General features: G+C 44.0%; 3 protein-coding genes across 9 annotated transcripts in view; all 3 read right to left on the bottom strand.

Moving 5' to 3' along the window:
- ctu2 (cytosolic thiouridylase subunit 2 homolog (S. pombe)) overlaps positions 1–3503 on the bottom strand; it is a 28960-nt gene extending 25457 nt beyond the window's left edge. For both annotated transcript variants that reach the window (XM_058077102.1, XM_058077103.1), the window contains exons 1-7: positions 3203–3503; positions 2774–2848; positions 2565–2643; positions 2428–2487; positions 1698–1758; positions 1506–1615; positions 899–1149 (exon numbers count right to left, since the gene is read on the bottom strand). In XM_058077102.1, the coding sequence (XP_057933085.1) occupies positions 899–1149; positions 1506–1615; positions 1698–1758; positions 2428–2487; positions 2565–2643; positions 2774–2848; positions 3203–3258 (692 nt within the window). In that variant the 5' untranslated portion in view covers positions 3259–3503. The remainder of the gene's footprint in view (positions 1–898; positions 1150–1505; positions 1616–1697; positions 1759–2427; positions 2488–2564; positions 2644–2773; positions 2849–3202) is intronic.
- A 606-nt stretch (positions 3504–4109) lies between these two features.
- On the bottom strand, positions 4110–8610 carry cdk1 (cyclin dependent kinase 1). The gene is made up of 8 exons (XM_058076920.1): positions 8455–8610; positions 8147–8189; positions 7345–7501; positions 5889–6012; positions 5006–5176; positions 4674–4837; positions 4459–4600; positions 4110–4388 (listed from the first exon to the last, which is right to left on the bottom strand). The coding sequence occupies exons 2-8, from the start codon at positions 8181–8183 to the stop codon at positions 4272–4274; spliced, it is 912 nt and encodes a 303-aa protein (XP_057932903.1). The 5' UTR covers positions 8184–8189; positions 8455–8610; the 3' UTR covers positions 4110–4271.
- Positions 8611–9299: 689 nt separating this feature from the next.
- LOC131131894 (cytosolic purine 5'-nucleotidase-like) overlaps positions 9300–13198 on the bottom strand; it is a 12651-nt gene continuing 8752 nt past the window's right edge. For 5 of the 6 annotated variants that reach the window (XM_058076912.1, XM_058076917.1, XM_058076916.1 and 2 more), the window contains 7 exons: positions 12704–12811; positions 12489–12555; positions 12207–12377; positions 12016–12067; positions 11000–11060; positions 10553–10729; positions 9300–9574 (listed from right to left, as the gene is read on the bottom strand). In XM_058076912.1, the coding sequence (XP_057932895.1) occupies positions 9353–9574; positions 10553–10729; positions 11000–11060; positions 12016–12067; positions 12207–12377; positions 12489–12555; positions 12704–12811 (858 nt within the window). In that variant the 3' untranslated portion in view covers positions 9300–9352. The remainder of the gene's footprint in view (positions 9575–10552; positions 10730–10999; positions 11061–12015; positions 12068–12206; positions 12378–12488; positions 12556–12703; positions 12812–13198) is intronic. The other variant, XM_058076913.1, reaches the window with a different exon arrangement.

Below are 13198 nucleotides of genomic sequence, written 5' to 3'. Positions count from 1 at the left end.
AGCAGGGGTCTCAAACACGCGGCCCGCGGGCCAAATTTGGCCCGCAGGACACTAGTTTGAGGCCCCCGCCTTGATATGAAAGTTTAATGTTAGTGCGGCCCGCGCAAGTTTGATATGGATGCTGTATGGTATCATGTACCCAGAAAAAATTATTACGTTTGATTCATGTTCATGTTAAAGGTTAAATAACTGTTAATAGTTATCCTCCCTATCCGTGTGGAAGTGGTAAGTTTTTGGCTATTTAAGTTGAAAGGAAATAACTTGAAGGCTACCATTTAGGTCGCTAGCTCTCTAGTTTGCGAGTTAGCATGTGTCTCAAGACCCTGCAGTTGCGCAATATGTTGTAAATAAAAAGAGTATAAATGTGACTATAGTCGTGTTTTGTCATGTCTACAGGGCTCTAATAATGCGTTGTTCATTTTAATCTGAAAAAAATCATGTGTCTTAAGTTTTTATTATTTGCCGTTTTATTATTATTATTATTATATTTATTTATTACTGATTGATTTTCTTTATTCTTGATTTGTTTATTTATTTTTCATCTTATTTTGTGTAGAAAAATAAAAGATATTTGAGAAGAGTGGAATTTTTTTATGTTTTATTTATTGTAGAAAATCGGGACCAAAGAACTGAAAAGGTTTGTATATTTTTCTGTTTTTAATAAATGCGTTTTTGTTTTTTTTTGTGGGGGGGGGGGGGGGGGGGGGGGGGGCGGATGCGGCCCAGCCTTGCCCAGACCCTAGCTCCAGTGGCCCCCCAGGTAAATTGAGTTTGAGACCCCTGATATACAGTATAACGTCTACGTGGACCTTGGTGTACAAGGTTTGGACACCACGGTCGAAGTGGTGGTGGACTACGTCATGTCAGTACCTGGGGGTGTAAATGTACATAAGCTGACCTTAAGGTGCTCATGAGATCTTCTCTGGCAGTCAGAGTCTTAACAGAGTCCATCATTTGCCGCAAGGCGTGCGTTTGGGACGCCAGCACGTACGGCGGTGGCGTTCCAGCCTTCTCCTGGGGCGTTACGTCGCTACTGACGCCGTTACGGATGAAGTCATCCACAGCTGCTTTGTAAGCACTTGCTGGCGGGGGCGAAGACGCCGCCCTCACCGCCCTCACCGCCACGACTGAAGTGGGGATGTCAAGAAGCTGCAGGGGGACAAGATAAGATCTCATATTAGGTGGAGGCCAATTACACTATTTAAAGGCTGCCTGATAGGATTCATCAACTTTGCTTGAATATGTTACATATTGATAAGTCCTACATGATTCATATTTGAAAGCTTAGGGTAAATTTGCAAAAATTATTCTTATAATTCATGGCGCCAACCATGACACCTCTCAGCTAAATGCTTTTCCGGGATGTTTGTCCTCTTGGTTCAGTACATTTTTCATCATAATAGCAGTCATGTTAAAATGTCGTGTTGCCGCTGGATGTTCACAGTACGAGTGACAAGTTTTTTTTGTTTTTCAAAAGACTCAAGACAACAGTAACAGACTGCTACCTGTTCCAGAGGCAGGATGTGGAAGGGGAACCCTGTGGCTTTAAACACGTCCTCCATCTTGGCCACCGTTAGCCGTCTCTCCTCAACAGACTGACCCACAGCGCCACCCTCTGGGAACAAACACAAATATATTCACTCTGATTTTGGCAAGCGGGTTTCTTTGCGCTTACAGGAAGTACAATTTTGATTTACCATCAACATAGACGATGCCTGGCGTGAATCGCAACTTTTTGTGGGCACTCTGACCGAAACCCTGGAAAAAAAGAGGACGGATCGATATTATCAAGAATAATCGACTAAATCATTTCAGTTCAGGTATTTAACTCTTAACTACTTAATTGTGCTCAAACGTTCCTACATTCAGTCATATTTGCCACATTGTTTACTACATCACAACCTTCTTCTTGGAAAACAGACACGGATGGGAATACCAGGCAGCGACTAGTGGCATCTCTGTGTGGCGTTAGCATGTTCTCCCCGTGCATGCATGGGTTCTCTCCAGGGACTCTGCTCCCCCATTCCAAAAACACGCTAGCTTAATTAGCCACTCCAAATTGTCCATAGGTATGAATGTGAGTGTGAATGGTTGTTTGTCTATATGTGCCCTGTGTCCAGGGTGGACTCCTGTAGCAAACCGATTTTTCAAAGATTAGAACTTTATTTTTTGTTTTTCATATTACAACTTAGAAAAACTCATCTCATATCAGAGAATAATTATATTTTTAAATAAAAAGATGACTGGATTACCAAAAGAGTCGGATGAATCGGATAATGGATTCGTCATTGATTGATCCAGTAATCATTGCAGCTGTCGTATCTCCTTTGTGTTTGTTTTGTCATTTGGAACCGGTTGCATACAGTCCGTTAAATGCCGCCCTTGGATATTTAAAATGATTCCCAAAAGGAAGATGGGGAGACTGACCTCTTGGACTTGGCGGAGCATTGAACTGGAAGAAGGTCCTCCAGAGACAGCAAGCAGCACCTAGAAGCACAGAAGCAGCACATTGATGCGGCCTTTCTGAAACAAAACAAAAGTGAAACCGTCCAAAACCAGCTAACCCTTTCTCCGGGGAAAATTATTCTGTTCTTGCCCAGCGTAGCCCGGAATTTGTGACGGAAGTACTGGTCAAAGCAGTCCCTAAGGAAGGCAACATGTGAGTATTTGAAGTTTATTTCTTGGTGTACTGAGCACTTAAACACAAACATGGTTGCTGAACCGTGAGAGGTAGAGATGCTGTATCCAGAGGAGTGAAGGGTTAGGGTCCTACCTGCAGTATTTGTCTCCTGCTCTGATGACCACCACGGCCAGCACCTCCTTGCATTTGACACATTGCTTTGACACGCTAAGAGGAGGACAAGACACACATTTGTAAATCACTGCTTTAGGGAGCATTCATGTTTCCAGCCCTCCGTGAGAGTGTGTACTGGTGTTGAAGCTAATGTAGTGTTAGCGTACTTCTAAACGTATTACTGAGAAATGACAATCACAACATTGACTTGTTTCTGTCCACTGCTCGGTTAAAGACGTCCCTAGTTTAAGTTCAAATAAATGATGATAAATGGGCTTCTCTCCTCGACAGAAACAAGCCCCCTGTGTACTTCGAAGTACACACTACAAGTCATGGATGGGTCGCAGCAACAGTTGATACACTGTACACGATACAGACTAGCGGTATTAAAATACACGGTTGTACTACCTCGGCGCCTCCTGCTCCAGCGACTCCTCATATTCTTCCACCACTTGACACATCATACCCACGATGCTGTGGCGTGAAAAGCTGATCGGGTTTGATTCCCGTGCTGTAGCCACTACGCGACTTCCGGGTGCTAGCTAGGACAAATACTTCCGGGTCACGTTGTCACCTTCACATCCTGTCACATTTGAGGCGGTGCGATTAAAAATTAAATGTGTGTTAATCATTTGTATTGTATAAAGGATGAAATAAATTAAAATATGTTACATTTAAGAACCGAAGTATAGATGGAATTTGCGAGTGACGTCACATGCAGCCTATGAAAGAGGCGTGGCTAGACGCTTCCGGGTTGTCACGTCCTGACGTAATAACAGGACTTAACCAGCCGTGCAGAGAAAGTGAAGAACTAAATGTGACATGATGGAAACAAAGGTTTCCAAGTGACTGACGAGAGTATACAACAAACTATTTAGATAGTAATTCCACACGAAGCTACGCTAAGCTAACATGATATTGTGTTGAAGGTAAAAAAGATCCTTATTGACTTCCGCGTCCTAGCTAGGACAAATACTTTCGGGTCACGTTATCACGTTCACATCCTGTCACATTAGAGGTGGTGCGATTAAAAATAAAATGTGTTAATCATTTATATTGTATAAAGAAAGAAACAAATTAAAAGATGTTACGTTTAAGAGCCGAAGTATAGATGAAATTTGTGAGTGACGTCACATGCAGCCTATGAAAGAGGCGTGGCTAGACGCTTCCGGGTTGTCACGTCCTGACGTAATAACAGGACCTAACCAGCCGTGCAGAGAAAGTGAAGAACTAAATGTGACATGATGGAAGCAAAGGTTTCCAAGCGACCGATGAGAGTATACAACAAAGTATTTGGATAGTAATTCCACACTAAGCTAACATGATATTGTGTTGAAGGTAACAAAGATCCTTTATTGAAAGGAGGGACTATCAGAGTCTGAAACACACACACACAAGTATTTACAACATACATATCATTTGTGGTTATGCATAGCCGGGACATCGATATCACACACAAAGCTGTCAGTAGAAGACTTTAGCTTTTGCTGATCTTGGCTGCAGGAAGGCTGGATTTGTCCAAGTCGTCAAAATAAGGGTGAGTCATGGCCTCCCGAGCCGAGATCCTTCGGGGGGGATTGTAGGCCAACGTTTTCTGTAAACAAGAGACGTATTTACTGTGTGGGAGAACATCCATATTACAGATGCTGACTAAGCATACGTACTGCCAGCAGGTCCAGGCCCTTCTCGTCCAGGTTTGTCACCATCGATGCCAGGTTGCCGGGTTTCCATTTTGGAAAAGTGCTTTTGTAGTCGGGCAGACTTTCTACATCAGGCCAAACGTCGTTGTCTGGGGTGCCCAGAGTCCTGAGGCGCACACGATGTCAATCAGTGAACAGCATGCTCAGACCTCGCGTGAAAATGACAAACCAAGCGTTACCTGAAGATCCGAAACAACTGGTCTATTTCCGAGTCTCCGTGGAACAGCGGCTTCTTGGTGGCCAACTCGGCAAAGATGGTGCCTGTGCTCCAAATATCAACCGGAGTTGAATATCGGGGAGAACCGAGGAGAACCTCTGGAGCCCGGTACCAAAGCGTTACAACCTGAGAAGACAAGTGATGGTTGAAGAGTCCTGGTCACACCTGGTCTGGTCTTTCAGCACCCAGTACGTTGAACGTACACGTTATAGTCCAGCCCTGCGGCCTAGTTTGGGGTTTTCAACTGGATGTGGCCTGGAAGTCTGGAAGTAACACCCAGAAAGAGGTTCTTACCTCATGGGTGTAGACCCTGACGGGAACGCCAAAGGCCCGAGCCAGTCCGAAGTCTGCCAGTTTGATCACACCCTTGTTGTCGATCAGCAGGTTCTGAGGCTTCAGGTCTCGGTGGAGGACCCGCCGGCAATGACAGAAGTATATGCCGTCTAAGATCTGGTAGAGGTAGCTCTGAAAAGAAAAGATGGAGATGCTTGAGAATGGGTGTCAAAGACATTATTCCCATGATTCACGTCAACGCTTGATGCTAGGAGGACTCCTGACCAGTGCCACCGGAACCCTCCAGTGACCAGTGCCACCGGAACCCTCCAGTGACCAGTGCCACCGGAACCCTCCAGTGACCAGTGCCACCGGAACCCTCCAGTGACCAGTGCCACTGCCACCCTCCAGTGACCAGTGCCACCCTCCAGTGACCAGTGCCACTGCCACCCTCCAGTGACCAGTGCCACTGCCACCCTCCAGTGACCAGTGCCACTGCCACCCTCCAGTGACCAGTGCCACTGCCACCCTCCAGTGACCAGTGCCACTGCCACCCTCCAGTGACCAGTGCCACTGCCACCCTCCAGTGACCAGTGCCACTGCCACCCTCCAGTGACCAGTGCCACTGCCACCCTCCAGTGACCAGTGCCACTGCCACCCTCCAGTGACCAGTGCCACTGCCACCCTCCAGTGACCAGTGCCACCACAGTGCTCCCCAGTACTCACACCTAAAACCTGGGAACACCAATTAGCACTAACCCTTGCTCGTGGAACCCAAGTAGTCGTTTCATCCTCCTATCATCTTGAGGTCAATCCCACCCCCCGGCCTCTCCTGACCACGATGAGCCCGCAGGAGGGGGCACCCATGAGATTGCGTACACGTAGGTACACGTGGGACTCTTACCTTGACCAACATAGGGTCCATGTACTGGCCGGACGGAATAGAATCCAGGTACTTTTTCAGGTCCATGGACAAGAACTCAAAGATGAGGTAGAGACGAGACTCCTGCATCAGGACATCCAGGAGTCTGGAAAAGAAAGGCGGTGATAAGTAGTCTGATTGGGTCCGGTCCCCACATAGCGCCCCTGTTTTTCATGGAAACATTGTGTTACGGTACAATGCTCCACCTAGCAAACTGCAGTATTTAACATTGTGGTACAGTAGAGCCGATGAATCCGTACCAGGAAGCCAAAAATCTTGTTTAGAGTTGGAATTATAGTTTTACACGCAGACAAATATTCCAAATACATATCCTGTAAATCAGGGGTCTCAAACTCGCGGCCCGCGGGCCAAATGCAGCCTGCGAGACGCTAGTTTGAGGCCCCCACCTTGATACCAAAGTTTAATGTTGAAATGACAGCTTAAAGCTGTGTGCACACTGGACACAATGAACATGATTTTGCCCCGCCCATACTGTTACCCCGCCCTGTTTTGCTTTGGATTAGCAATAAAGCTAAAGGCTTATGACGCTGGGTACAAATAAATACAGGAAATGATTTGGAATAAAAGGGAAAATACACGTCAAGATAAAGCATCTCATCAAACATGTTGTTAAAAGATACCACGCTGCTCCCAGATGGAACTGAGTACCATGCTAACTTGCTAATTGGGAAAATTATTAAGTTTCATTAATGTTCATGTTAAAGGTTAAATAACTGTTAATACTGTACATTTCAATCTGAAAAAAATAATTTCTCTACCAACTGTATGTGGTTTCTTATGTTTTTCGTATTTGCTGTTTTATTATTATTTTACTTATTTATTACTGATTAATTGATTTATTGTCTTTATTCTTAATTAGTTTATTTATTTTTTAAATCTTATTTTGTGTATAGAAAAATAAAAATGAAGATATTTGACAACAGTGGAATGCTTTATCAGATATTTTGGTGTGGAAAACCGGAACCAAAGTACTGAAAAAGTTTTTTTATTGATTTTTTTCCCAGTTTTTAATAAATGCGTTTTGGTTTTTTTTTGAAAACCTAATGCGGCCCGGCTTCACCCAGAACCTAGCTCCGGTGGACCCCAGGTAAATTGAGTTTGAGACCCCTGCTGTAAATGATGAGTGAAAGGCTTACATGAAAATGTATGGTTACGTGTACCTTCATTGACCACTGCTACCAAAGACGCGACGATGCAGCGAGATGGACCACCACCATCTTCTTATTTTTTCACGTTTCCCACCCGAGTCGCCCATAATAGAGCCAAAGAGAACTGCAAGTGCCAACACTTCATCAAAGTGTCTTCAGTGAAGAAATGCTCACCGAGTAATCAACTAACGAATGATATCCACCCTCAAGGACGGTATCTAAACGACACATCCGTGTACAAGTGCGACGCGAGAGCATCAGCTACTCACCGTACAACGTTGGGATGCTTGAGCTCCTGAAGCAGGGACACTTCTCTCACAGCCGTGCTGGGAACCCCCTCTTCTTCGCTCTCCAGACGGATCTTCTTCATCGCCACAATCTGACTGGTGCTCTTGTGCCTGGCCTTGAACACCACCCCGTAGGTTCCTGCAAGGACGACGTCGGCAAATATTGTTAGTATCGCCACCTTGGGCTTCCTTGCCCCCCCCCCATACATGAAAAAAAGTACGGGCTACCCTTGCAACCATTACATACACAAAGCTGAAACTCAACTCTGAAGGCTTCAAGTCACTTCCTGTCCGCCGCTCACTCGGGTCCCCGAGCTGAACGCATTTATAGTAACACAAACAAGCCTTATTTCTATCTTATTTTCTCTTATTACGTCGACTATATTGGGTAATACAGGTGCAAAGGTGACTATGGGGGTGTTATGTCATGCCCAGAGGGCTCTAATAATGTTACAACCCATATTCTTTTCTATGCGGTACCTTTGAAAGCATTCCAGTAAAAATGACCTAGTGTAAATACACTTATCATGGTGGGGTGGAGCCCATTAATCACGATTAACCGAGAGATTATTGTTGAAATACACTGAATTTAAAAATACGCCGCCAAAGTAATGGTTATCATTTTTTATTCCCTAAAATAGGAATCAGCCCCCAATTCTAACTGTACATAAATGGGCAGCTACAGTTTTCAAAGTTGTTTGAGTTGTCATTGTTTCGCTATGACTATATAATATTAATAATAATATTCAAATCTATGTGTTGTAGCTGTGTCATTCCAACAAACCTTCTCCAATCTTCTCTATTCTCACATAATCCTCCATTGCTGCCTGGGGATGAAAGCAACATTGATGTCATTTGTCAGATACCACCGACCTCAGCGTGGTCATACTTTCATGATAAACAACACAAGAAAATAATGAAATATCATGTTAGAACAAGCAAACGAGACGACGGATTGCTTACATTGTTTTAGTAACATGACATTTAATTGTAATCATTTTTTCATTGTAAACGCTGCCATTACAGTTACATGTAGTCATAGTTAGAGTAGCATAGTTACGAAAATGTTTGTTCTAAATAGTCCAACATTACCTGACAAGGTGGCGGTGGTCGATAAAAGTAGTTGAGTAGTCGTAGTCGTAGTAGCAGTAGCAGTAGAAGTACTAGTAGTAGTAGTACACTTGCTTCCTCCAGCAGCGAAACTGCCAAACTAGCAGGAGAAAACCGTTTGTGTCAGTAGCTAATGAGAGCCTGCGCGCGCAGTACAGATTCAAAACAGACCAATAGGCAAGCGCTGTGTTCAAAGCAACCAATCACAAAAGGAGAACCATGCACGTGACTTAGCTCACGCGGATGAAAACATGCCTTTTTTTTTAAACTGCATTTTGTTTTTTTTTGTTTGGTGAATAGACATAGTATATCTGTACACATAGGATATAATTACATTAAGTTACATGTCTTTGGACGTGATAGTCGTGTACCGGTGTCAGGTTTTGAACTACTGCCAGATCTCGCGAGAGAAACAAGCCGTCGGTTAGCAAGCCAAAAACAAATGGGAACTTGGGAAAGTACTTTACAAACAAACAAGCCCGACCAATATGAAACTTAAGACTTTGCAACTTATACATTAAAATGAGTGGGCCGATGTCCACATATGCCAGTAGATGGCATAGTCGTTCCATTTCCGGCATGGCTACAAAATAGTTGTCTGCTTAATTAATAGGAATTTATTTAACATTAACATAATTACAATAATGCCCAAGTGCTGCGTGGAGCAACATTTTATTGTGGCCAACCTGTGAAATATTATGCTGTCCAATCCAGCATCTTGGTTTGCAACACCTGTAGGTGGATGAGATGTTTTATGAGAACACCCATCCAGACTGTATGTACAGTACATACAGTATGTGGACACATGTACACATGTACAGCATTCAGTGAGGACAAGTCATTAGAAACAAGAAGTCAAAAGAAAGAATGGTCATATCATCTACTCTTCCTCATCGTCATCCTCATCATGGCAGTGGGTGATCTCCTCCGGCGCCAGAGGGAAGAAGTGAGGCGGCTGCATGTCGTTGACGGATCGGCCGAGGTGGAGTCGTTTGGATTCCACCTCCTTCAAGTCCAAGCCGTGACGGTTTCTGGTGGCCAGCGGGGACTCTGAGTCGTGAACGTTCACGTGTGTGTGCTCCACCGTGGACTCATGAGGCATCTAAGAGGAACATCAATGGGTTGAAGGTCATTATCCTCATTTGGACAAGTTCACGTTTTAAAAGGTCATTCGTGTACGCGGTATTGTCAATGGCGCGGCGTGGCTACGATGAACCGATCTGACGTAGTATATGTAGGAAGCTCAGTTGTTCATTTCTTCTCAAAGATCTGACCATCAATCAATAGTTCGCGAAAATCATGTCAATCCAATTATCATGACATAATATCCAGCCGTGATAATTCTTTCATAGTTATAGCACAGAAAACCTATTTAGACGTTCTAAATAAGTTATTAACATTATTAGAGCCCTCCAGGCATTAAATAACACCCCTATAGTCATACAATAGAGTGGATCTAAGAGAAAATAAGTCATTTAAGACATAAATAAGACTCATGCTTGTGTGTTGCTGTAAATGGCTCGCAGTTAAATTGGTTATGGGTTACGTAATCCCGGGTTACAGGTTCATTCATATTAGTTCATTTTGCCTTTTTGTGGTTAAAATCAATTTAGGCAAAAAAAAAACACGTACATTTGCATGAATTTTGTCTTATAAAAGTTAATAATTTACTTGTAGATTTTTGAAAAACGACAACACAGTGAAGCTGCAAAATACTAAGTGCAAAGTGGTGAGGGTGGACTATACTCAGTATACTCACTAAACTCATTATAACACTCAGAAACAACACGTAATGCGCTTGAACACCTCATCAGCTTATGGCGCAGGGCTTGACAAGAGGAAGTTGGTTATCATTGTGTGTGTGTTCTATGAAGATATAAACCCCACCCACATAATAGATATCATATCTGGCTGGGATCTGCCTGTAGTGTCCCAATTCAAAAACCACCATTCTTTACAGACTGTGTCCCCAATGTTTGGCCGTACAATAACGCAGACATATTTTCAGCGATCCTTTTCAACAAAGGCGATGTTCGGCTACATGTTACGTATGCTAGCAACGGCGACGGTAGTGGCCCACCAGGACATGCGGCGCTCTGAAGAGGTAGCTGAAGGGGTAGTAGAGCAGGTTGATGAAGGAGGCGGCGTACAAGTCAGCGTAACGCATCACCTGGGAGGCGAACAGAGTCTGACGGGATCCGCTGCGAAATAGGCTTCCCATCATGCCGTAGCACATGTCCATGTCATGTGTGACTTTCTGGAGGGAACACACATCTTATAGGTGTCATGTGGCACACGGGACAACAGGCGGAAGATAGGCTGGCCTAACGCAGGAACAATGCCAAAAACCAAAAAGTCGTATGATGACATGTGACCAGCATTGTCCGGCCCCCAGACAGAAATACCCAAACCGGACCACTCTAAGGTGCCCATTCAGGCCACCAGTGACGTCGGTGAAAGTACAGTGCAGCACGACATCGGCGCCATTCCTGACGCGAACCATGGTCAACCTCCATCTTTAGTGTACCTTAATACGTCGCTGGAGCGAGCTGATATCGGGCCTCTCGTTGCTGCTGCTATCCAGATGCCTGCATTTCACCAAAATATCCATCATAAAGACAAAACATCAAACTATCCTACTTGATTAGTAGCAACTCAGTACCAGTATTAGTATGAAGTACATACTCAGAAATGGTGCCCCGGTTCATGTACAATATGGTGATAGTATAGTATATCATATAATATATAATATTACTACAGTATAGGCCAGAGGTCTCAAACACGCGGCCCGCGGGCCAAATGTGGCCCGCACAACACTAGTTTGAGGCCCCCGCCTTGATATGAAAGTTTAATGTAAGTGCGGCCCGCGCAAGTTTGATATGGATGCTGTATGGTATCATGTACCCAGAAAAAATTATTACGTTTGATTCATGTTCATGTTAAAGGTTAAATAACTGTTAATAGTTATCCTCCCTATCCGTGTGGAAGTGGTAAGTTTTTGGCTATTTAAGTTGAAAGGAAATAACTTGAAGGCTACCGTTTGGGTCGCTAGCTCTCTAGTTTGCGAGTTAGCATGTGTCTCAAGACCCTGCAGTTGCGCAATATGTTGTAAATAAAAAGAGTATAAATGTGACTATAGTCGTGTTTTGTCATGTCTACAGGGCTCTAATAATGCTTTGTTCATTTTAATCTGAAAAAAATCATTTGTCTACCCACCAACTATATGTGCTTTCTTAACTTTTTATTATTTGCCCTTTTATTATTATTATATTTATTTATTTATTACTGATTGATTGATTTTCTTTATTCTTGATTTGTTTATTTATTTATTTTTCATCTTATTTTGTGTAGAAAAATAAAAATTAAAATATTTGAGAACAGTGGAATGTTTTATCAGAGCTTTTATTGTAGAAAATTGGAACCAATGCGAAGTTTTTAAAAAAAAATTGTTTTTAATAAATGTGTTTTTTTTTGGGGGGGGGGAAACCTGATGCGGCCCAGTTTCATTTAGTGACTTAGTGGGGACTCGAAGTCTGGACTCACTTGTAAAGCTCAGCAAGGAAGCAGTCAAGAGATTGAAGCTCCTCAAATATGGCTGGAGGACACAAATGTGATGAGAACATCCCGCTTCATTTCGACATACGGTCCACACGTTGTACTCAAATACGGCATACTGCAATGTACTTCGATTATAGTTATTACTGCGTATGTGTGTGTACTGTATTTCATCTTACAGCTCTTTTCCGTCCACACATGAAGCTCCTGGGCCAGTTCTGGTATCACCAGGAAGGTTCTCCAACCTTGGCGCTTCTTGGATTTTAGAATGTCACCAAAGATGTGGTCTCCGATGTAGACTATGTCTTTGCCCTTCACCCCCAACAGGTCACACACCATGTCGGAAGAACCTGTAGGTGCAAGGTAAGGATGGGTTTGAACGTTCTCCGCACTCATGATCAGAATTTGAAAGGCTGTTGATCGGCTCATCAAAAGTTCGAGAGACGAGGAGAAACATCTACCTCCAGAGTAAACGATCCCATGCTGGAGAGGACCGGTATACGTGCCGATCTTCAGTCGACCGGTTGTCTGAAAGACACAAGCACGGGTCCCGTATCAGTTGGTCTACTTGTCCTGATCTTCTGACACCTGATGGGTGTGAAGAACCAATGAACACGTGCCTCCAGCGGTTTGACGGACAAGACACATCTTAGTCAAGACTGACTGCGTCACTCACGGTGTCAACCTGCCGCAGGACCGTTCCCTCGCCAAAGAAGACGGGCTTGCGAGCGTCGACCAGGATCAAGTCAAAGTACGACTGCCACAGTCTGTGGGTTGTACCCGGCTGCAATACAAGCCAGCATGTACTGCATGTACTGCATGTTGTGTACTGTACAAAGTAGGGATGCTCCGACCGATCGGCCGCTGATTAGTATCGGACGATTGACTGGTGGCCGGCCAATCACAGGGCACATATAGACAAACAACCATTCACACTCACATTCATACCTATGGACAATTTGGAGTGGCTAATTAACCTAGCATGTTTTTGGAATTAAGGGGGGGGGATGCTGGAGCCTATCCCAGCTGGACTGGTGGCCGGCCAATCATAGGGCACATATAGACAAACAACCATTCACACTCACATTCATACCTATGGACAATTTGGAGTGGCTAATTAACCTAGCATGTTTTTGGAGTGGGGTGGGGGGGGGCATACAAACTCTACACA

The sequence above is a fragment of the Doryrhamphus excisus genome, chromosome 7, assembly GCF_030265055.1.
Source record: "Doryrhamphus excisus isolate RoL2022-K1 chromosome 7, RoL_Dexc_1.0, whole genome shotgun sequence".
In the NCBI taxonomy this organism is placed as follows: Eukaryota; Metazoa; Chordata; class Actinopteri; order Syngnathiformes; family Syngnathidae; genus Doryrhamphus; species Doryrhamphus excisus.
Note: the sequence above shows the minus strand (reverse complement) of the source record. Positions and strands in the feature narration are given on the sequence as shown.

Excerpts from the sequence above, each read along its gene's own strand:
- cdk1 (XM_058076920.1), bottom strand. The coding sequence starts at position 8,183 with ATGGAGGATTATGTGAGAATAGAGAAGATTGGAGAAG. Across the intron at positions 7,502-8,146 it reads AATAGAGAAGATTGGAGAAG|GAACCTACGGGGTGGTGTTC; the intron begins GTTTGTTGGAAT and ends TCGTCCTTGCAG. Across the intron at positions 4,601-4,673 it reads CAGTTGTTTCGGATCTTCAG|GACTCTGGGCACCCCAGACA; the intron begins GTAACGCTTGGT and ends TGTGCGCCTCAG.